General features: G+C 43.9%; 1 protein-coding gene and 1 long non-coding RNA gene across 2 annotated transcripts in view; one reads left to right on the top strand and one right to left on the bottom strand.

The window, feature by feature from the left end:
- LOC141270984 (uncharacterized) overlaps positions 1-24,808 on the bottom strand; it is a 194,669-nt gene that overhangs the window by 100,635 nt on the left and 69,226 nt on the right. The window lies entirely within an intron of this gene.
- LOC141270982 (vasoactive intestinal polypeptide receptor 1-like) overlaps positions 21,529-24,808 on the top strand; it is an 859,326-nt gene continuing 856,046 nt past the window's right edge. The window contains exon 1 of the mRNA XM_073681081.1: positions 21,529-22,116. Coding sequence (XP_073537182.1) covers positions 22,036-22,116 — 81 coding nt within the window. The 5' untranslated portion in view covers positions 21,529-22,035. The remainder of the gene's footprint in view (positions 22,117-24,808) is intronic.

The raw sequence follows: 24,808 nt of genomic DNA, 5'->3' as shown, positions 1-24,808 counted from the left end.
AGGCTCGGTCCTGCCAACTACGCAAAGTGTAGTGCAAGGCGATAGCTGTGGGCGAGGCACTCATCTTCTCCTGCTATGCCACGGCGTGCTACATGAAAGAGTGGTTCCTGGCTAGGTGTTGGTGTTTGTGCTGTGAGGGCCTTGCATCCATGCAGGCCGCCTGTAGCCAATGATTTTGACTGGCCAGGACCAAATGACGAAAGGTTTTATTATTCAATAAAGGAGACTTCTAAAACACAGTCTATATTGAACGGTAACTTGGTAAGGGTTATGTACAAGGGATAACAGGTACAAAGTCTTATGGACGTTTCTTTCACAGTATAAAGTACTTTCACACACACGGTATTCTGTAGTTTTTTCTAGGGCTGGAGAAGCCCACTGTTTTGCCCTACTTTGTCACAGCCTAGCTTGTTTCCACAGTCCTGTTCAGCAAGAGTCTCTACCTGGTTAGTGGTTCCATGTTTTATTTCTTCCACTACTGGCACCCTGGATCTGCCTCTCGGGACCCCACTAGTCCAACAAACTCAGTCCTGTTTATGCAAGTTACCTTCAGCATTTTGCAAGATCAGGGTTTCTCGTGACACGTCATCCTATCCAAGGACCCCTTTTTGGTGGAAAGCCACTCTGTCTCGTTGGTCACTTCAAGGTCATGCTACTCCCTTGTCCCTTAGTCTCCTTTTCTGTAGTTCACCTACAACGGCAGCACTGCACACAGAGACTTCTTACTTGAATATGAACTTGTCCCTATCTGCCTAACTACATGAAGCATTCACTTGCCCTAGCACTAAGTCCCTCCCACTATGGGCTAGTCCCAAACATTAACTCTATCATACCCTAATGTCACTATCTATATATAGTCAAGTATCTTATTCTACCTATCTTATGTCCTAAGCACTAAATTATGTCTTATCCTACACTGTACACTTCTGACATTACTACGCATTATACAGGTAAACATATTATACTTCACAAATTATATTATATTATATATATATATATATATATATATATATATATAAAGACGCAAGACATGGTACACACAATGCTCAACCTACACAAGATAGGAGTAACACCTTAAAGTAAAATATAAATACTTTTATTAAATCTAAAATTGATAAAAATTACAATTAAAATAAAAACTATAAAAACTATTAATAATAGAGAACGTCAGACAGATATAGGACACACAAAGTATACACCCCATATAATGCTCCATACAGAATAGTGGACCCGTTATAATGCTCCATACAGAATAATGGACCCCATATAATGCGCCATACAGGATATTGGACCCCATATAATGCTCCATACAGAATAGTGGACCCGTTATAATGCTCCATACAGAATAATGGATCCCATATAATTCTCCATACAGAATAATGGACCCCATATAATGCTCTATAAGGAACAATGAGCCCCATATACTGCTCCATACAGAATAATGGACCCCATATAATTCTCCATACAGAATATTGGACCCCATATAATTCTCCATACTGAATAATGGACCCCATATAATGCTCCATACAAAATAATGAGCCCCATATATTGCTTCATGCAGAATAATGGAACCCATATATTGCTCCATACAGAATAAAAGGCCCCATATATTGTTCCATACAGAATAATGGACCCCATATAATGCACCTTACAGAATAATGGACCCCATATATTGAGCCTTACTGAATAATGGATTCCATATATTGCTCCATGGGGAATAATGGAACCCATATATTGCTCCATATAGAATAAAAAGCCCCATATATTGTTCCATACAGAATAATGGGGCCCAAATAATGCTCCACACAGAATTAGGACTCAATATAATGCTCCATACAGAATAATGGACCCCATATAATGCTCCATACAGAATAGTGGACCCCATATAATGCTCCATACAGAATAATGGACCCCATATAATGCGCCATACAGGATATTGGACCCCATATAATGCTGCATACAAAATAACGGGCCCCATAAATAGCTGCATACAGAATAATGGACCCCATATAATGCGTCATACAGAATAATGAGCCCCATATATTGCTTCATACAGAATAATGGACCCCATATAATTCTCCATACAGAATAATGGTCCCCATATAATGCTCTATACAGAACAATGAGCCCCATATACTGCTCCATACAGAATAATGGACCCCATATAAATCTCCATACAGAAAAATGGAGCCCATATAATGCTCTATACAGAAAAATGAGCCCCATATACTGCTCCATACAGAATAATGGACCCCATATATTGCTCCATATAGAATAATGAGCACCATATAATGCCCCATACAGTACAATGGATCCCATATATTGATCCATACAGAATATTGGACCCCATATATTGCTCCATACAGAATAATAGGCCCCATATATTCCTCCATACAGAATAATGGGCCTCATATAATGCTCCATACAGAATAATGGACCCCATATAATTCTCCATACAGAATAATGGACCCCATATAATGCTCTATACAGAAAAATGAGCCCCATATACTGCTCCATACAGAATAATGGACCCCATATAATGCTTCATACAGAATAATGCACCCCATATATTGAGCCATACAGAACAATGGATCCCATATATTGCTCCATACAGAATATTGGACCCCATATATTGCTCCATACAGAATTATAGGCCCCATATATTGTTCCACACAGAATAATGGGCCCCATATAATGCTTCACACAGAATAATGGACTTCATATAATGCTCCATACAGAATAATGGACCCTATATAATACTACATACAGAATAATGGACCACATATAATGCTCCATACAGAATATTGGACCCCATATATTGCTCCATTCAGAATAATGGGCCCCATATAATGCTCCATACAGAATATTGGACCCCCTATAATGCTGCATACAGAATAACTGGCCCCATATAATGTTACATTCAGAATAATGGACCCCATATAATGCGTCATACAGAATATTGGACCCCATATAATGCTCCATACAGAATAATGGGCCCCATATAATGCTCCATACAGAATATTGGACCCCATATATTTCTGCATACAGAATATTGGACCCCATATAAAGCTCCATACAGAATAATGGGCCCTATATAATGCTGCATACAGAATAATGGACCCCATATAATGCACCGTACAGGTACAGAATATTGGACCCTATATAATGCTCCATACAGAATAATGGACCCTATATAATGTGCCATACAGAATATTGGACCCCATATAATGCTCCATACAGAATAATGGGCCCCATATCGTGCTCCATACAGAATATTGGACCCCATATATTTCTGAATACAGAATATTGGACCCCATATAAAGCTCCATAAAGAATAATGGACCCCATATAATGCTGCAGACAGAATAATGGACGCCTTATAATGCTCCATACAGAATATTAGACCCCATATAATGCTGCATACAGAATAATGGACCCCATATAATGCTGCATACAGAATAATGGACTCCGTATAATGCTGCATACAGAATATTGGACCCCATATAATGCTGCATACAGAATAATGGGCCCTATATAATGCTGCATACAGAATAATGGGTAGCATATAATGCTGCATACAGAATAATGGGCCCCATATAATGCTGCATACAGAATAATGGGCCCCATATAATGCTCCATACAGTATGGGCCCCATATAATGTTGCATACACAATAATGGACCCCATATAATGCTGCATACAGAATTATGGGCCCCCTATAATGCTGCATACAGAATAATGGACGCCTTATAATGCTCCATACAGAATATTAGACCCCATATAATGCTGCATACAGAATAATGGACCCCATATAATGCTGCATACAGAATAATGGACTCCGTATAATGCTGCATACAGAATATTGGACCCCATATAGTGCTGCATACAGAATAATGGGCCCTATATAATGCTGCATACAGAATAATGGGTAGCATATAATGCTGCATACAGAATAATGGGCCCCATATAATGCTGCATACAGAATAATGGGCCCCATATAATGCTCCATACAGTATGGGCCCCATATAATGTTGCATACACAATAATGGACCCCATATAATGCTGCATACAGAATTATGGGCCCCCTATAATGCTGCATACAGAATAATGGACCCCATATAATGCACCGTACAGAATATTGGACCCCATATAATGCTACATACAGAATAATGAACCGCATATAATGCACCATACAGAATATTGGACCCCATATAATGCTGCATACAGAATAATGGACCCCATATAATGCTGCATACAGAATAATGGAGCCCCATATAATGCACCGTACAGAATATAGGACCCCATATAATGCTACATACAGAATAATGGACCGCATATAATGCACCATACAGAATATTGGACCCCATATATTGCTCCATTCAGAATAACAGGCCCTATATAATGCTCCATACAAAATATTGGACCCCATGTAATGCTGCATAGAGAATAATGGACCCCACATAATGCTACATACAGAATAATGGATCCCATATAATGCACCGTACAGAATATTGGACCCCATATAATGCTCCATAAAGAATAATGGGCCCCATATCGTGCCCCATACAGAATATTGGATCCCATATATTTCTGAATACAGAATATTGGACCCCATATAAAGCGCCATAAAGAATAATGGACCCTATATAATGCTGCATACAGAATAATGGACCCCTTATAATGCACCATACAGAATATTGGACCCCATATATTGCTCGATACAGAATATTGGACCCCATATAATGCTGCATACAGAATAATGGACCCCATATAATGCTGCATACAGAATAATGGACTCCATATAATGCTGCATACAGAATATCGGACCCCATATAATGCTGCATACAGAATAATGGGCCCTATATAATGCTGCATACAGAATAATGGGCCGCATATAATGCTGCATACAGAATAATGGGCCCCATATAATGCTGAATACAGAATAATGGGCCCCATATAATGCTCCATACAGACTAATGGGCCCCATATAATGCTCCATACAGTATGGGCCCCATATAATGTTGCATACACAATAATGGACCCCATATAATGCTGCATACAGAATTATGGGCCCCATATAATGCTGTATACAGAATAATGGGCCCCATATAATGCTCCATACAGAATAATGGACCCCATATAATGCACCATACAGAATATTGGACCCCATATAATGCTGCATACAGAATAATGGACCCCATATAATGCTGCATACAGAATAATGAACCCCATATAATGCACCGTACAGAATATTGGACCCCATATAATGCTACATACAGAATAATGAACCGCATATAATGCACCATACAGAATATTGGACCCCATATAATGCTGCATATAGAATAATGGACCCCATATAATGCTGTATACAGAATAATGGACCCCATATAATGCAAAGTACAGAATATAGGACCCCATATAATGCAAAGTACAGAATAATGGACCGCATATAATGCACCATACAGAATATTGGACCCCATATATTGCTCCATTCAGAATATTGGACCCCATATAATGCTGCATAGAGAATAATGGACCCCATATAATGCTGTATACAGAATAATGGATCCCATATAATGCACCTTACAGAATATTGGACCCCATATAATGCTGCATACAGAATAATGGGCCTCATATAATGGTGCATACAGAATAATGGACCGCATATAATGCACCATACAGAATATTGGACCCCATATATTGCTCCATTCAGAACAATAGGCCCCATATAATGCTCCATACAGAATATTCGACCCCATATAATGCTGCATACAGAATAATAGACCCCATATAATGCTGCATACAGAATAATGGACCCCATATAATGAACCATACAGAATATTGGACCCCATATAATACTGCATACAGAATAATGGGCCCCATATAATGCTGAATACAGAATAATGGGCCCCATATAATGCTCCATACAGACTAATGGGCCCCATATAATGCTCCATACAGTATGGGCCCCATATAATGTTGCATACACAATAATGGACCCCATATAATGCTGCATACAGAATTATGGGCCCCATATAATGCTGTATACAGAATAATGGGCCCCATATAATGCTCCATACAGAATAATGGACCCCATATAATGCACCATACAGAATATTGGACCCCATATAATGCTGCATACAGAATAATGGACCCCATATAATGCTGCATACAGAATAATGAACCCCATATAATGCACCGTACAGAATATTGGACCCCATATAATGCTACATACAGAATAATGAACCGCATATAATGCACCATACAGAATATTGGACCCCATATAATGCTGCATATAGAATAATGGACCCCATATAATGCTGTATACAGAATAATGGACCCCATATAATGCAAAGTACAGAATATAGGACCCCATATAATGCAAAGTACAGAATAATGGACCGCATATAATGCACCATACAGAATATTGGACCCCATATATTGCTCCATTCAGAATATTGGACCCCATATAATGCTGCATAGAGAATAATGGACCCCATATAATGCTGTATACAGAATAATGGATCCCATATAATGCACCTTACAGAATATTGGACCCCATATAATGCTGCATACAGAATAATGGGCCTCATATAATGGTGCATACAGAATAATGGACCGCATATAATGCACCATACAGAATATTGGACCCCATATATTGCTCCATTCAGAACAATAGGCCCCATATAATGCTCCATACAGAATATTCGACCCCATATAATGCTGCATACAGAATAATAGACCCCATATAATGCTGCATACAGAATAATGGACCCCATATAATGAACCATACAGAATATTGGACCCCAGATAATACTGCATACAGAATAATGGGCCCCATATAATACTGCGTACAGTATTATACGAGGGACGTTATATATCCTCCAAAATGTGTACAGAGACCTATTAAAATCCATTGGAGTGCATTGCAGTCACACACACAGCTGCGGCTGCAATGCAGGAATGAAGGTGAGCAATGACCTTGTCAGACTACCTGGCTAAGGCAGATTAAGTAAAACCCGGCAGGGCCTTCATTTCTTGGAGGAGGTCACAGGAGGCAGTGGGGCGGCCTCCTCCCTCCAACTCGGGTTTTCCAGTGGCTCTTGCCACAGGTCCTTTAAAACTCCTGCACTAACTATTAGTGTTGTTCTATGTTGCAACCTGCTAGGAGCACAGCAGGAAACCTCAGCAGTATTAAGGGAGGCTGAACCACTGCCTGGGAAGGCTCTGCACCTGTCAGGCTCTGAGCGGCCGGTGTGGCCGTTGTCCCTGGCAACCATTGTGTATGGACTTTCTGGTAACCTGGCTGCGAACCGGAGGACTTTCTGTTAACCCGTGAGTTGCTGAAATAAAAGCTGTTTATGTTGGACTTGCTTGGGTCACTGCCTCAGTTACTGCACGGTGTGAACACCGCCGCTTTACAGTTTGGTGGAGAATGCGGGCATAGTGACTGAGGCATACCCCACCGGCCGCTGCATGACCACAATCCGGCCTGCCACCTTTCAGTTCCACCCCATGGACAAAATGGAGGAGCTATTAAAGCAGCTTGCACTCGCCCAGCAGCAGTTGCTGCAGTCTCAGCGGCAACAGCAGGAGCAGCACCTGAGTATCCAGCGGCAACAGCAGGAGCAGCACCTGAGTCTCCAACGGCAACAGCAGGAGCGGGAACAGCAGCACAATCAGCAGCAGCAGCTACTGTACCAACAGCAGCAAAAAACAAATGAACTGATGATGCAACAGATTGCTGCCCTGCGGGAAACGGCCACAGCACCGATTCCGGAACGTCGAGAGGCCCGGGACAAGGTTCGCTCAGCGTTGAGGAAGATGGGTCCGGAGGACGATGTGGAAGCCTTCCTGACCATCTACGAACGCACAGCAGAGCAGGAAAACCTACCAGCCAACCAGTGGGCGGAAGTGGTAGGTCCGTTTCTGGTTGGCGATGCCCAGAAGGCCTGTTTCGACCTCAGTCGGGAGGACTCACAGGACTACCAGAGGCTCAAAGGTGAGATCCTTGCCCGGCTGGGGGTCAATACATACGTGAGGGCTCAGCGTGTGTTTTCGTGGGCCTATGTGGAGACCCGACCCGCCCGGTCTCAGGCTTATGACCTCCTGCAGCTGGTAAAGAGGTGGCTCCAGCCTGAGACTTTGTCTCCAGCCCAGATGGTGGAGAGGGTGGTGGTTGACCGGCTGGTGAGGACCCTGCCAGCCGCTATCCAACGTTGGGTGGGGCAAGGGGACCCCGGCACACTTGACCAGGTGGTCAGCCTGATCGAGCGCTACTCAGCCACTCAGGACTTTATCCGGGACTCTGGCCCCTCGCGGCTGTCACGCCGATCCCTGCCAACCCAGGAGTCGGGAAAGGGGTCGCGTCCCTCTGCTGGGGACAGTCAGCACCGTACCCGTGCTGAAGGGGATCCTCGGAGTGAGAGTGACAGGAGACCGACCACCTCCCAAACTGTCATAAGACCAAATAATACCTCCACCCTTAGATGTTGGCGGTGTCAGCGGCCGGGACATGTGATTGCTAATTGCCCCCTGACTACGAAACCCATGGACTGTGGATATAGCCGCTGGGTCTCAAAATATGCCCAGACCGTCTGCACGGCGTGCGCCGACTTCCCTGACAGTGAACTCCAATTATGCCAGGTACTGGTTAATGGGTACCCCACGGAGGCCCTCCTGGACTCAGGGAGCCTTGTGACTTTGGTACATGGGTCGTTGGTGGCAGGAGACAACCCCAGTGAACGGCCCGTTGGGGTTGTGTGTATCCATGGGGACCTCCGAGAGTACCCAACTGAGGAGGTAGTCCTGTCCACGCCGTGTGGAGAAATAAAACATGTGGTAGGGGTGGTAAAAACTCTTCCCTATGGGACTGTGTTGGGAAGAGACTTGCCCCTGTTCTGGACTCTGTGGAAAAACATAATCCACTCTCCCCCGGTAAAATGTATTACAGGCATTGTACCCGACGAACCGGAGTCAGGGGAACCTGCCGTAGGGGTGTCCAACCTAGGGACAGAGTGTGACCCCGATAGGTTTCCCTTAGAGGTGCTGGCAGGAGAGGTCGAGGAGATCCCATCGATCCCCGAGCTGGAAGTGTCCCGGGCCACGTTTGGGACGGCTCAGCTACAGGATCCCACCCTGGCTCAGGCGCAGGAAAGGGTGTTAGAGGTAAATGGCGTAGCTCAACAGCCCGGTGCCGATACTGTATTTCCACGCATGGTAATCAACAGTGAGTTGCTCTATAGGATAGATAAGATCAGGGACGAGGTTGTGGATCAGTTAGTGGCACCTCAGTCGTACCGTCAGGCGATTCTCAAGATGGCACACTCACACCTGCTGGGTGGACACTTAGGGGTAAAAAAGACGCTAGAACGTATCTTGCAGCGGTTCTTTTGGCCTGGGGTTTACGCGGAGGTCAAAAGGTACTGCGAATCCTGCCCCGAATGTCAGTTGACCACACTCACTGCAAGTTTCCGTAGCCCATTGGTACCCCTGCCGGTGATAGAGGTACCTTTTGAACGGATTGCAATGGACTTGGTTGGACCCCTTGTAAAATCCGCCCGTGGACACCAACATATACTGGCAGTCGTCGACTATGCCACTCGGTACCCGGAAGCTATACCACTACGCCACACCTCGGCAAAACTGATTGCACGGGAGCTGTTTGCCATGTTCTGTCGCCTTGGACTACCCAAGGAGATCCTGACGGATCAGGGACCCCCTTTATGTCCAAAGTGACAAAGGAGCTATGCAAATTGCTAAAAATTAAACAATTGCGCACCTCGGTGTACCACCCTCAAACCGACGGGCTAGTAGAACGGTTCAATAAAACCCTCAAGTCCATGTTAAAAAAGGTGGTTTCTAAGGATGGAAGGGATTGGGACATGTTGTTACCCTATTTGATGTTCGCCGTCCGTGAGGTACCCCAGGCTTCCACAGGGTTCTCTCCCTTTGAGTTATTGTACAGCAGACACCCTAGGGGTCTGTTGGACGTAGCCAAAGAGACATGGGAACAAGAGCCTACTCCGCATAGGAGTATAATTGAACACGTGGCTAGTATGCAGGACCGGATCGCGGCGGTCATGCCCATCGTGAAAAAGCATCTGTTAGATGCCCAGGCAGCTCAGAGGCGCACATATAATAAAAGAGCCTGAGTCAGAACTTTTAAAAAGGGTGATCGGGTGTTAGTACTGGTACCCACAGCCGAGAGTAAGCTCATGGCCAAGTGGCAATGACCATATGAGATTCGAGAAAAAGTGGGGGAGGTAAATTACCGGGTGTATCAGCCCGGAAGGAGGAAACCTGAGCAGCTTTACCATGTAAACCTGTTAAAACCTTGGAAAGATCGAGAGTGTTTAGTTACAGACGTCACTCTGCGCATATCACCAGAGAGTTCTCTACCTTTAGCCAGGGAAGCATGCGAGGGGGAGGTCAGGATAAATGGTGCCCTCCCTAAACAGCAGCGACGGGAGGCTCGCTCGCTGGTGCAGCACAATAACGACGTGTTCTCAGAGCTACCAGGTAGGATTACGGTTATCCAACATGACATTGTCACCGAACCTGGCGTAAGGGTACGAATAAGACCGTACCGGGTACCTGAGGCCCGGAGGCAAGCCATCACGGCTGAGGTAAAACAAATGCTTCAGCTAGGCGTCATAGAGGAATCACGGAGTGAGTGGGCTAGCCCCATCGTATTGATTCCAAAACCAGACGGATCATTACGCTTCTGTAATGATTTCCGGAAATTGAATGAAGTGTCAAAGTTTGACCTTTATCCAATGCCCAGGGTGGACGAGCTAATTGAGAGACTGGGGCAGGCCCAGTACTTTACCACGCTCGATTTCACCAAGGGTTACTGGCAGGTACCTCTCGCAGATTCGGCGAAGGAAAAGACCGCCTTCGTAACTCCAGAGGGTCTATACCACTATGTGGTCTTACCTTTTGGGTTATATGGGGCCCCAGCTACATTTCAGAGGTTGATGGACATAGTGCTCAAGCCTCATCAGGAGTACGCGTCCGCGTATCTAGATGATATTATCATCTTTAGCACCAACTGGCATACGCACCTATCACAGGTACAAGCGGTGCTGGATTCTCTCAGAGCCGCAGGGTTAACGGCAAACCCAAAAAAATGTGCGATAGGGCTAGAGGAAGCCCGATATTTGGGGTATGTGATAGGCCGAGGAGCTATCAAGCCCCAAATCAATAAAGTTGAGGCTATAAAAAACTGGCCTAAACCGTCAAGTACAAAACAGGTGAGGGCGTTCCTTGGCATCCTTGGGTATTACCGCCGGTTTATACCTAATTTTGCTGGGCAAACGGCGGCCCTGACTGATCTCTTGAAAGGGAAAAAATCGGTAATGGTTCAGTGGAACCCTAAGGCAGAGGAAGCTTTTCAGTCCATGAAGTTGGCCCTGTGTGGACAACCGGTCCTCATCAGCCCCAACTTCAAGGAAACCTTCATTGTACAGACAGATGCCTCGGAGGTAGGCCTAGGAGCGGTATTGTCACAAAAAGTGAATGGTGAAGAGCACCCGGTCACCTACGTGAGTAGAAAACTTGTCCCGGCAGAGAAAAACTATAGCGTGGTAGAGAAGGAGTGTTTGGCTATTAAGTGGGCCTTGGAATCGCTACGCTATTATTTACTCGGGCGTCAGTTCCGCTTGGTGACGGATCACTCACCCTTGGTATGGATGAGAAATGCCAAGGAGAGGAATGGGCGAGTCACCAGGTGGTTCCTGTCACTGCAAAATTTCAGTTTCTCGGTAGAACATCGCCCTGGGAAGTCGCAGGGAAACGCGGATGCCCTGTCCCGGGCACCCTGTATGGTGGCAAATGTTCAACCCCACAAGTTTGAACAGAGGGGGGGATATGTGAGGCAGTGACCGGGATCGTATACAAGGGACGTTATATATCCCCAGAATGTGTACAGAGACCTATTAAACCCGTTGGAGTGTATTGTAGTCACAGACTCACCTGCGGCTGCAATGCAGGAATGAAGGTGAGCAATGACCTGGTCAGACTACCTGGCTAAGGCAGATTAAGTAAAACCCGGCAGGGCCTTCATTTCTTGGAGGAGGTCACAGGAGGCAGTGGGGCGGCCTCCTCCCTCCAACCCGGGTTTTCCAGTGGCTCTTGCCACAGGTCCTTTAAAACTCCTGCACTAACTATTAGTGTTGTTCTATGTTGCAACCTGCTAGGAGCACAGCAGGAAACCTCAGCAGTATTGAGGGAGGCTGAACCACTGCCTGGGAAGTCTCTGCACCTGTCAGGCTCTGAGCGGCTCGGTGTGGCCGTTGTCCCCTGCAACCATTGTGTATGGACTTTCTGGTAACCCGGCTGCGAACCGGAGGACTTTCTGTTAACCCGTGAGTTGCTGAAATAAAAGCTGTTTATGTTGGACTTGCTTGGGTCACTGCCTCAGTTACTGCATGGTGTGAACACCGCCGCCTTACAGTTCGGAAAGTATTCAGACCCCTTTAAATTTTTCACTCTTTGTTTCATTGCAGCCATTTGGTAAATTCTAAAAAGTTAATTCTTTTTCTCATTAAAGTACACTCTGCACCCCATCTTGACTGAAAAAAAACAGAAATGTAGACATTTTTGCAAATTTATTCAAAAAGAAAAACTGAAATATCACATGGTCATAAGTATTCAGACCCTTTGCTCGGTATTGAGTAGAAGGACAATTTTGAGCTAATATAGCCATGAGTCTTCTTGGGATTGATGCAACAAGTTTTTCACACCTGGATTTGGGGATCCTCTGCCATTCTTCCTTGCAGATCCTCTCCAGTTCTGTCAGGTTGGATGGTGAACGTTGGTGGACAGCCATGTTCAGGTCTCTTCAGAGATGCTCAATTGGGTTTAGGTCAGGGCTCTGGCTAGGCCAGTCAAGAATGGCCACAGAGTTGTTCTGAAGCCACTCCTTTGTTATTTTAGCTATGTGCTTAGGGTCATTGTCTTGTTGGAAGGTGAGCCTTCGGCCAAGTCTGAGGTCCAGACTCCAGAGCACTCTGGAAGAGGTTTTCATCCAGTATATCTCTGTACTTGGCCGCATTCATGTTTCCTTCAATTGTAACCAGTTGTCCTGTCACTGCAGCTGAAAAACACCCCCATAGCATGATGCTGCCACCACCATATTTCACTGTTGGGATTGTATAGGGCAGGTGATGAGCAGTGCCTGATTTTCTCCACACATACCGCTTAGAATTATCAACAAAAAGTTCTATCTTCTTCTCATCAGACCAGGGAATCTTATTTCTCATACTTTGGGAGTCCTTCATGTGTTTTTGAGCAAACTGTATGCGGGCTTTCAGGCTTCCCGTCGGCCACTCTGCCATAAAGGCCCGACTGGTGGAGGGCTGCAGTGATAGTTGACTTTGCGGAACTTTCTCCCATCTCTCTACTGCATCTCTGGAGCTGAGCCACAGTGATCTTGGGGTTCTTTTTTACCTCTCTCACCAAGGCTCTTCTCCCACAATTACTCAGTTTGGCTGGACGGCCAGGTCTAGGAAGACTTCTGGTGGTCCCAAACTTCTTCCATTTAAGGATTATGAAGGCCACTGTGCTCTTAGGAACATTGAGTAATGCAGAAACTCTTTTGTAACCGTTGCCAGATCTGTGTCTTGCCACAATTCTATAACATTCCTGAGGTCATTTCCTTGTATCACCTGATGAAGACGGATTGCATGCCGTCGAAACGCGTTGTGTTTTTAAAAGGACTTTATTAAAGGTAGTAATTGCTGAATTTTATATGCCTTAGCTTTTCTTATCACCAGCTTTTACCTTTTGCATTTGCCACAATTCTGTCTCTGAGCTACTTGGGCAGTTCCTTTGAGCTCATGATTCTCATTTGGTCTGACATGCACTGTGAGCTGTGAGGTCTTATATAGACAGGTGTGTGAGACGGGCCCCATGGGCCGTGGGGTACTCGATAGCCGGGCTCCCCTTGCTGGTCTGAAGCCAGGAAAGTGTTGCATCCTAGCAAAATCTGATTAGGGGACCCCTCCTTGCTTCCAGGCATGGCATCACCCCTTGTGAGGGAGGCAATGCCACTGTGGCAACCGCACTCCTGGGGTGCCACATGTGCCTTTCCAAATCAAGTCCTATCAGTTTAATTAAACACAGATGGACTCCAATGAAGTAGTAGAACCATCTCAAGGAGGATCACAAGGAAATGGACAGCATATGACTTACATATGAGTGTCTGAGCAAAGGGTCTGAATACTTATGACCATGTGATATTTCAGTTTTTCTTTTTTAATATATTTGAAAAAATTTCTACATTTCTGTTTTTGTTTCAGTCAAGATCGGGTGCAGAGTGTACTTTAACCCCTTAAGCCCCGCGGGTGGTTTGCACGTTAATGACCGGGCCAATTTTTACAATTCTGACCACTGTCACTTTATGAGGTAATTACTCTGGAACGCTTCAACGGATCCCCCTGATTCTGAGATTGTTTTTTCGTGACATATTGTACTTCATGATTGTGGAAAAATTTCTTCGATATCACTTGCGTTTATTTGTGAAAAAAATGGAAATTTGGCAAAAATTTTGAAAATTTTGCAATTTTCAAAATTTGAATTTTTAAGCCCTGAAATCAGAGCGATATGTCACACAAAAGAGTTAATAAATAACATTTCCCACATGTCTACTTTACATCAGCACAATTTTGGAACCAAAATTTTTTTTTGTTAGGGAGCTATAAGGGTTAAAAGTTGACCAGCGATTTCTCATTTTTCCAACAAAATTTACAAAACCATTTTTTTAGGGACCACATCACATTTGAAGTCACTTGGAGAGGTCTTTTTGACAGAAAATACCCAAAAGTGACACCATTCTAAAAACTACACCCCTCAAGGTGCTCAAAACCACATTCAAGAACTTTATTAACCCTTCAGGTGCTTCACAGGAATTTTTTGAATGTGGAAGAAAAAAATGAACATTTAACTTTTTTCACAAAAATATTACTTTAGACCCAATTTTTTTTATTTTCACAGGGGTAACAAGAAAAAATGGACCCCAAAATTTGTTGTGCAATTTCCCCTGGGCACGCAGATACCAAATACTTGGGGAAAAACACTGTTTGGGCGCACGGCAGGGCTCGGAAGGGAAGGAGCGCCATTTGACTTTTTGATTGTAAAATTTGCTTGAATAATTAGCGGACGCCATGTTGTGTTTGGAGAGCCCCTGTGTGCCCAAACTTTGGAGCTCCCCCACAAGTGACCATGTCGCGTTTGGAGAGCCCGTGATGTGCCTAAACAGTGGAGCTCCCCCACAAGTGTCCCCATTTTGGAAACTATACCCCTCAAGGATTTTATTAAGGTGTATAGTGAACATTTTGAACCCAGAGGTACGGCACAGAATTTGTTTACATTAGGTCATCATATTGAATAAGTTGTCATTATTCTTGAGCGCAAGTGCTCGCTACTTGAGTTTGCATCGGGTACTCAGGTATGCACCATGTACAGCGTGTGCTCGAGTGACATGCTCGAGTCCCTGCTCCGCATGTTTCACGGTTATTAGACACCCAAAAAAAAACATGCGGGGATCGCTCGTGAATGGCAGGCAATCCCCGTAAAGTTTTTTAGCCGCGAAGCATATGGGGCAGAGACTCGAGCATGTCACTCAAATACCCACGATACTCAATGCATACCAGAGCACCCGATGCAAACTCAAGTAGCGAGCACTTGCTCTCAACACTAGTCGCCATATCGTCATCTTTTTTTCTTACTTTTGAAAAAAATCCCAACCCCAGCCCTAACCCTAGCACAACCCTAGCCCTAGCACAACCCTAGCCCTAGCACAACCCTAGCCCTAGCACAACCCTAGCCCCAGCACAACCCTAGCCCCAGCACAACCCTAGCCCCAGCACAACCCTAGCCCCAAACCCAGCCCTAACCCTAGCCCAATCCTAACCCAAGAGTTTATTTTTGACGCCGCTCCTTGTGCGGTATAAGTGATTAGACGAGTTTATTCTTCGGGTCGGTGTGATTACAGCAATGCCAGAATCATATGGGGTTTTTATGACTGACAGCTGTCACACACTAAAAGACGCATTTTTTGTAAAATCTAGTTTTTGCATCGCCATATTTTGAGAGCTATAATTTTTCCAGATTTTGGCAGATAGTCATGTGACGGCTCATTTTTTGCGGGATGACTTGACGTTGTTATTGGTGCCATTTTCAGGCACGTGACATTTTTTGATCGCTTTCTATTCCGATTTTTGGGAGGCAGAATAAACAAAAACCAACAATTCAGGAATTGTTTTTTTTTTTTTTTTTATTCTGTTCCGCGTGTGGTAAAATTGATAAGGCAGCTTTATTCTTCGGGTCAGTACGTTTACAGCGGTACCACATTTGTATCATTTTTCTATGTTTTGGCGCTTATACACAATAAAAGCTATTTTATAGAAAAAAATATTTTTTAGCATCGCTTTATTCTGAGAGCTATATCTTTTTTATTTTTCAGCTGATGGAGCTGTATGGCAGCTTGTTTTTTGCGGGACGAGATGACGTTTTCAGCGGTATCATTTTTATTTATATGCGTCTTTTTGATCGCGTGTTATTCCTCTTTTTGTTTGGCGGTATGGTGATAAAGCATTGTTTTTTGCTTCGTTTTTTTTTTTTTTTTTTTACTGTGTTCACTGAAGGGGTTAACTAGTGGGACAGTTTAATAGGTCAGGTTGTTCCGGACGCGGCGATACCAAATATGTGTACTTTTATTGTTTTTTTTTGTTTTTTTTTATAATAATATTTATTGATGGGTACATTATATTTTTATTTTTGGTGTATTATTTTTTTTATTTTTTTATAATATTTTTGCACTTTTTTTTTTTTTTTTTCCACTTTCACACAGTTTATACACTTTATTACTTTGTCCCACTCTGGGACTTTCACTTTTTTTTTTCTGATCGCCTCCATGGCACAGGAATGAAGCACCATCCCTATGCCATGAAGGCTGTCAGAAGTGCACAGTGTGAAGATTGCTTGGAGATGCACTGCGCATGCCCAAGCAATCTTCCTGCTCTCTGGTGACCCGGATGTTGTCATGACGACATCGGGTCGTCATGGCAACACCCGGGAAGCCTTTGCAGACTGCGCTGGAAGCCGCAAGAGGAGGTGAGTATCGCCGATCACCTCCCCTTGCCCCCGCAATGCCGTGATCGACTTCGGTCGACTTCGATCGCAGCATCGCGGGGGTTAATGTGCTGGGAGCGGCGCAGGACCGCTCCCTGCACATAGTATCGGGTGTCAGCTGTGACAATCAGCTGACACCCGGCGGCGATCGCGCCCACACAGCCTGTGTGCGCGCGCGATCGCCATGACGTACTAATGCGGGTCTGGCTCTTAAGTCCCAGGGCACAGACGCGTATTAGTACGTCAGATGTTATTAAGGGGTTAAAGAGAAAAAAAATTAACTTTTAAAAATGTACCAAATGGCTGCAATGAAACAAAGAGTGAAAAATTGAAAGGGGTCTGAATACTTTCCGTACCCACTGTATTGCCACATACAGTATGGGTCCCATATATAGCCAAATACAGTAAGGGCCCCATATATATGTATACTCTCTCTCTCTATAAATCAAATACTCACCTCTCCTCACTGGCATCAGGTCAAGACTCCTCAGCGTCTTCCCGCACTCTGCACTGTAGTGACGTCAGCGCGCCCTCTGCCCTGACACGTCACTACAGTCAGGAGAGGCAGAAGAAGCTGGAGCTGTGGGGGAGCAGGGAGAGGTAAGTATGGCAAGGGCCAGGGCCCTGAGGTCGCGGGGGCTGGCACTGGGCTATCCCAACTCACCAGGCCCGTATCGTCCCGATGGCGAGTGGGCCCCCGCTTCCTCACTTGCCAGGAGAACAGCTGTGCCATGACGGGATGCAGGACTGAGTCTTCAAATCGGGACAGTCCCGCTGAATACGGGACGGTTGGGAGCTATGCATCAGAGTTGGTTCATTGATATGCAATTTTCTGACCCTCATGTATATAGAAAATGATAATATATGTCACTCTTGTAGTAACTGAATCAGGTGCACAAGGAGGGTATCCAACCCATATATCATATAGAGCAGAAAACCTTGTCACTCTTCATCAGAACTGAATGCTTTAGGTAAGGAACTCCCAGAAAAACGCGCTTGTGTGTGCGACTGAAGTCGCTTGAGGAGAGCGCTCTCCTTCAGTTCTGATGAAGGTCAGTATCAGGACCAAAAATGTTTAACGCTATATGAATGCAAATAAAAGGAACTTATTTTCTAAGAGTGCCATGTTTTTCTGCTCCTCATGTATATAGAGATGTAAGTGAAGCAGATATTATTAAGCCACAATGAAAATAAGGAACCATCTAATGGGAATAAATAAGCTAAGTGCAAAACACATGTTAAAGTGATAGTGCAAACAAAACCATAAGGTACTATGCTTATGTCAAAGTGTACTTGTGTGGCACCCCAGGGGTCTGGTTGCCACAGTGGTAGAAATACCATGTCTGAGAGCGAGCATTGGTTTTCCTGGTCAGGAGCACTGTTGCCAGCAACGCCTCCTGCCCCAGTCCGGGGAGGGGAGGAACCTGCCCTTTATAAACTGGATCTGGGACGGGGTTAGCAGAGTGAGTTCCAGAGGAAGGGACAGAGGAGCAGCAAGGAGCTCTGTAGGAGCCAGGAGCTGAAAGCCGGGAATTGGAGCTGATAGAGCTCATCCTGGCAGAAGACGCAGAGAACCGGACACCGGAGTCCGAGGCTGTGAGGATATCCACATCCAGCGGCAGAAACCACCTGGCAGGGGATTTCAGGTCCTCTGGCCATAGAAAGCCCAGAGGCTCAGTCACACGCAAGGGACCGGCACCGCCGTCGAGGAGCGGAAGGTACCAAAGGCCCCAAGTCACCAGCCATACGGGTGAGCACCACACGGTACACTCAGGTACGTGGGCTACTACACGACTACAGCAAGGTAGCCAGGAAGAGTGCAGTCAGACGGGAAGGCCTACACCTCCACCTGGCCAGGGGGACTCTTGTTCGCTCACAGACTGACCAGGCCTCTAATGTTAGCCAGTACTCCCGGCAGGGCCTTCTTCATTACCAACAGTAAAGACCCTGAACTGCACTGCGCGGACTCTGAGTCATTTCTGCTGCGCCCGTGCACCACAACCCTCGCCATCTGCACGCGCTGCCCTGAGGCTATACTCCTCCCGTGGGGAGTTATACTACCCTCTGCTGCGCACCCAACATCAGCCTCAGCGGTCTGCCCCGCAGCGGCGGTTCTCAGTGACCGCAATCCACGGGTGGCGTAGTCGGACATTTCAACATCAAAAACCAAGTAAACAAATCCGCCACTGGTTTGACCACCCTGAGCCACGGGACCGGGTCGCTGCCACGGAGACTACAACCCCTGACATTACACAGAGACCCGGCTCCAAGTATTCCCCTACACATGGCCCAGGGGGCACGTCACTTGATCAAGTGAATAAAATATATATTAAATGTACAGTTCAAGAAATAGTGGTTAGAAGAAAGAAGAATATTTTTAAAATTATTAATGTGCTTTCTTTTCTTTATATAGAATAATACATATATGCATATATGATATGAATATTAAAAAATATATAAATATTATAGGCACTGGACATTGCAGGAATGTCTGCAGGGAGTCTTGTAAGGTCTCATACCACCCAATACAACATGTGCCCCTCTTGCTGTCAGCCTGCTGCACCTTGAACTCGACCTTGTCACTGTCACCAACTAACTCTTTCTATCTCTAACTATCAGGAAGTGTCTGCTTTTCACTAGCACAAAACCTCTCCCACTTTGGGCTAGTCCCAAACATTTAGCTGTATCATATACTATTCAGATCACCTATGCACTCATAAGGCCTATCACTATCTATTCTGCCCTAATCTTAGTCTATGCATTATCCTGTACTTACCCTGCACTATTCACTACTCACATTGTACATTAACTCTTTACCTTACATATACACTGTACATTAGCACATCACAATACCTGTAAAACCACATGACACTGTACACCGACATGACATGATCATTATCTTCAGGGGCAGGAACACGACTTTAAAGTCCACACCGTTACACTAATACGACATTGAATGGACCAGAGGTGCGCATTCTCAGCCTCCACTCCATTCATTGTCTATGGGACTGTCGGAAATAGCCAAGTGCTTTACTTGGCTGACCCATACAGAATAAATGGAGTCGAGGCCTGTTTTTAGGGTTCCAAAGTCCCAATCTTAGGATCGCTGGGATTCCCAGTGGACAGATACTATGCAATCAGCAAATTATCCCCTATGCCAATTTTTTAGCATAGACATAGGGACACATGGTAAGATTCTGGCTTCCTACAGTCACCACTGCAGGGTCATTTGTAGCTGAATGTGTACTGTATAATTATTAAAGGGAATCTGTCACCAGGGTTTTGTTACCTCATCTAAGAGCAGCATGATATGGAGGCAGAGACCCTGATTCTAGTGATGTATCACTCACTGGGCTGCTTGCTACAGTTTTGATAAAATCAGTGTTTTTTCTCCTGCAGATCTATCAGTTTTCTGGACGCTGGGCCCTATATAACCCCACCCACACCTACCACTGATTGGCAGCTCTCTTTGTACACTGTGCATAGGCATAAAGCTGCCAATCAGCCAATCAGTGGTGGGGGCAGGGTTATACAGAGCTCAAGAATATGGAGGACCAAATAGCAGCAGGTTTACTGCTCCTTTATTGATAATCTCCTGCTGATAAAACAATGATTTTATCATATCTAGAAGAGGGCCAGAAAGTGACACAACACTGAAATCAGGGTCTTTGTCAGATTAGGTAGCAAAACCTTGGTGACAGATACACAGATATTTGGACTTGGAGGTTTTATATTTCATTTTCTCTCCATATTTTAAGAGCCATCGTTTTTTTTATTGCTCTGTTGACGTAGCTGTGTGAGGGTTTTTTTTTTACGAGACAAGTAGTATTTTTAACAGCACCATTTATACATATAATTCATGTTATATAAAAAAAATGTCATTACTACTTTTTATTGTATTGAGAAGTGGAAAAACACACTTCTGACATTGTTTTTTTTTTTTTATATTATTTTTACGACGTTCACACTGTGGAATCAATGACACGATAAATTTGATGCTAATGCTTCAGGTCCTTAGGTTACAGTCGTATTATATTTGTTTAGTAATATATGCTAGCTTTTTTTTTTTTTTACAATAAAAACACTTTTTTTTAAGAATTTTTGTTTTCTGTAAATGCATTCAAAGAACTATACCATTTTTGTTTTTTCATTAACGAAGCTGTGGAGGAACATGTTCTTTTGCGTGACGATCAATAGTTTTTATTAGTGTACATTTTTCTCAAAATATGCACATTCCCTCTACATTTTTCCAACTGGGGCACCTGTGTCAGCCTTCACGGTACCTAAGGAATTGCATTTTTGAGCAGCAAACTTAGGTACATTGCAGGCAAAAGATGAAAATCCAGAGCTTCACCTCCTCTTCCTTCAATATATGAACAGCTTCATTCATCATTTATGTCCAGAAGATCAAATCAATCAATACTTTGTGCAATCTAAAATGGTTATTAGGATGCAGCCACCTCTCCGCACGGCTCACTGGGTGAAATCACTAAATTCTCACATCCTCTGTCTTAGCTCTTCCTTCTCCAGAGACATTTCACTGAGGTAAGGAGGCAGATGAGGAGCTCTGAGATGCTGTGACCAGAGAACAGATACATTCAATTGAGAAGGATTAGGAAGGAGGAGAAAGTCCTGCATCCTGGGAGGAGGAGATAGCACTACCTGGGCTGAGATGACAGCTGTAGCATTCCAGGGAAGGACCAGGCACAGGAGAGATGTATCTGGAGAACTACCTAAAAGCTTTCTTTAATGGGGATTGCATTCTTTAAAGGAGAACCAAATAAATGTTCTTCATGACTTTTTGTAGAACATCCTCTACTTACTTTGACTTTCGACATTGAGTGCTACATTTACTAGTGATACAAGGAACATTATCTGCAGAAGACCACACTGTCCTGACATGTCTCACCCTCTACCATCAAATTACTTCCGAAGAGTCCAAGGAAATATCTATTTTCTTCTTCTGTTGCTCTCTGGGGTGGTAAGTGCCTGATACTCTTCTTTGTATTCATGTATCGGTGTATTACATGTGTGGGTGTTCTACGTCTCTTAACCCCTAAAGGGAAAGGATGGAAGCCACAATGAACTTGGGATATTAGTCGATATCCATTAGATCATGACACTTTGGAAATGCGAGACGTCTATTCCTTGACACCCCCGCCCCCGGTATGAGTAACTTTCTAAGACAAGACACAAAATATTTGCTCCAGTGTGAAAATATGTTTGAAAAGAATCCTACCGTTCTCATTAAATTAACACTCAGAGCTTCCTTAAAGGAATTGTAATGAGATGAGAAAATTAAAGGGGTTGTCCAGTGAAATCAAGTTATCTCGTATAGATGGGATAGGTGATAGCTTGCTGATCAGCGGGGTACCGACTGCTGGGACCTGTACTAATCAGCAGATCGGTATTTTTATCCACGGTGAGGCACTTTTATACCTGTTACAAAATGGCATCGTAGGTGGAATGCCCAAGCACTGTTCAATTCATTCTTTATGGGGCTGCGAAAAAAAGCTGAGAACAATGCTCTGCTGCCCGATAGGGAATGAATAAAGCGGCAGTTGAGCATGTGCAATGTCTCTTTATACTATTGGGGCTAAGAGTTCCTCATTCTGCCAATAACTGACGGTTCCAACAGTCAACTCCCACCAATCAACAAGTTACCCCCTATCCTCTGGTCAGGTGATAAAATGTCTTCATCGGACAACCCCTTTAAGTTATTCTTTTGCAGAAACAATAAAACACATGGCTGTAAATCTTATTACAGCTCAGCCCCGATCTATTTTTTTATCTAGAAATAGTGCCTATATTTTCCTTAGATTATGGCAGTTTTTGCCGGAATTATGGTGTAAAAGTGCCTGAAATGTTGCATTTTTTTTGTGCTACTTGAAGTTGTGCAAACAATTTGCAACTTTTGGCTTTTTTTTACTCCAGAACCAGCCCGGTCCACCAACTTTTTGAAAAGCATAGTTCAGACGAGATTGCCGAGCGTGCCCGACAAATTCATTATAATTTACGCCACAATTAAAAAAATATACTTTTAGCACAAAGTAAACAGATTTAAACAATAGGTCATTTTCTGATGATAGCTTTCATTTAATAGGTGCATGCTTTTAGTTAATTTGCTCATAATACACCAGCACTCCCTCCATTAAGTCAGGCGTACAAAATGACTATCTTAATGAATCAGGACCTATGTCTGGTTTTGCAGCTCAGCAATATACAAGTGAAGAGAGCTCAATTGCAATACCAGACTCAACCCGTGGATAAGAGTGGGGCTGTTTACCTAATTAAAGGGGTAATGCAAGCACAAACATCCACTGGTTAGGCAATAAATGTTAAAACAATAAGGGTCCACACGCTGGATTCCCCCACTATTACTAGAACAGCAGACCCCAGTTACTTGTTTTCCATTCACAAACACAGTAATAGAACAGTAGTAGAGCATTCTCTATGTGACTTCTGGAAAAACCGTCATGGAGGGGTAATAGCTGGCCATAAATATAACCTTCAACATGCTGAAATTCATTGTTGTCAGGTCAATAGGAAAGATCGCTAATGCATTAGGCTACTTAAAGAGGACTTGTCACCAGATGAAAAGTGGCCAGTTTTAGCTCATATTTTATTCCCAATGCTGAGTTTCTTTACGTTTTCCATTTTTATTTCTTTAATACCGCCATACAGTTCCAGAGATATGGGCATTTTTATTTTGGCCTATTTCTTATGGTCTTTACAAAGGGATGTGGATTATAGATTACTTATTTTTGGACTGCCCATAGACTACAAATGTGTGGGCAGTACACACTTTATTCTGCACTGATGTTCTAAAATGTTGGTGTAGAATAAGCAGGTTGCAAGGAGATTATGCAGCTGCGATGGTGGGGAGTCGACTGTCAGGCCTAGCCAGTCACCCAACAGAGAAGGCAAACATGGTATATTGCCATGTATGCCTTTTCGATCATTATATATACAACTCTGAACTAGCACTTATGTATACAGATTAGGGAGCACTGACTGTGCTTCCTCCTCTGGACCCGATGGTCATGTGGACACTGGGTGTAGGGATTGAACAGGAACTGGTAGGTCTTAAGTGATATAGTTAGCTCTGCAGTTAGGAGGTTGAATTTCCACTATGACTGGGGATAATATACCAACCCCAATTACAGGGAGGATCAGAAAAAAAATGTTGAAATGCCCTCAAAAAGGTCTTTTAAGACCTTATGGGGGGAGGGGAGGGGCACAGCATGTGAAATAAATAAAGACATAAATAAAAAAGCAAGAAAAGTAAAGTAAATCAAAACTAAAAAAAAAAGAGACACCACCAGTCCAAATCAATGTTTCAAACCCATTGACAAAAAACATGCCCGATATATAAAAATAATTTACATGTAAAGGGCTATGCAATCTAAAATGTTTTATTTTTAGCTATCTTTTATAGTCATAAAAGATATAAAAAAATGTGAAGTTTCATAGTTTTCTTTCCATATTTTCCTGATATTAGAAAAAAAAGGATATAAAAATGAAGCCCTATTTATAGCAAAAAATAACTATTTTTAAAGCCGTTGGAAGCGCATGTACAGGGGAAAATAGCCTGATCCTGAATAATGCAGTGTGTAGTGCAGCCTAAACACACACCCCCATAGAATCCTTGACGCAACACCCCTTTGGAAAAG

The sequence above is a fragment of the Phyllobates terribilis genome, unplaced genomic scaffold (assembly GCF_046119375.1).
Source record: "Phyllobates terribilis strain yellow unplaced genomic scaffold, ASM4611937v1 Scaffold_5__5_contigs__length_657084704, whole genome shotgun sequence".
NCBI lineage: Eukaryota > Metazoa > Chordata > Amphibia > Anura > Dendrobatidae > Phyllobates > Phyllobates terribilis.
The sequence above is the reverse complement of the archived record's forward strand: the minus strand, read 5'-3'. Positions and strand labels throughout refer to the sequence as shown.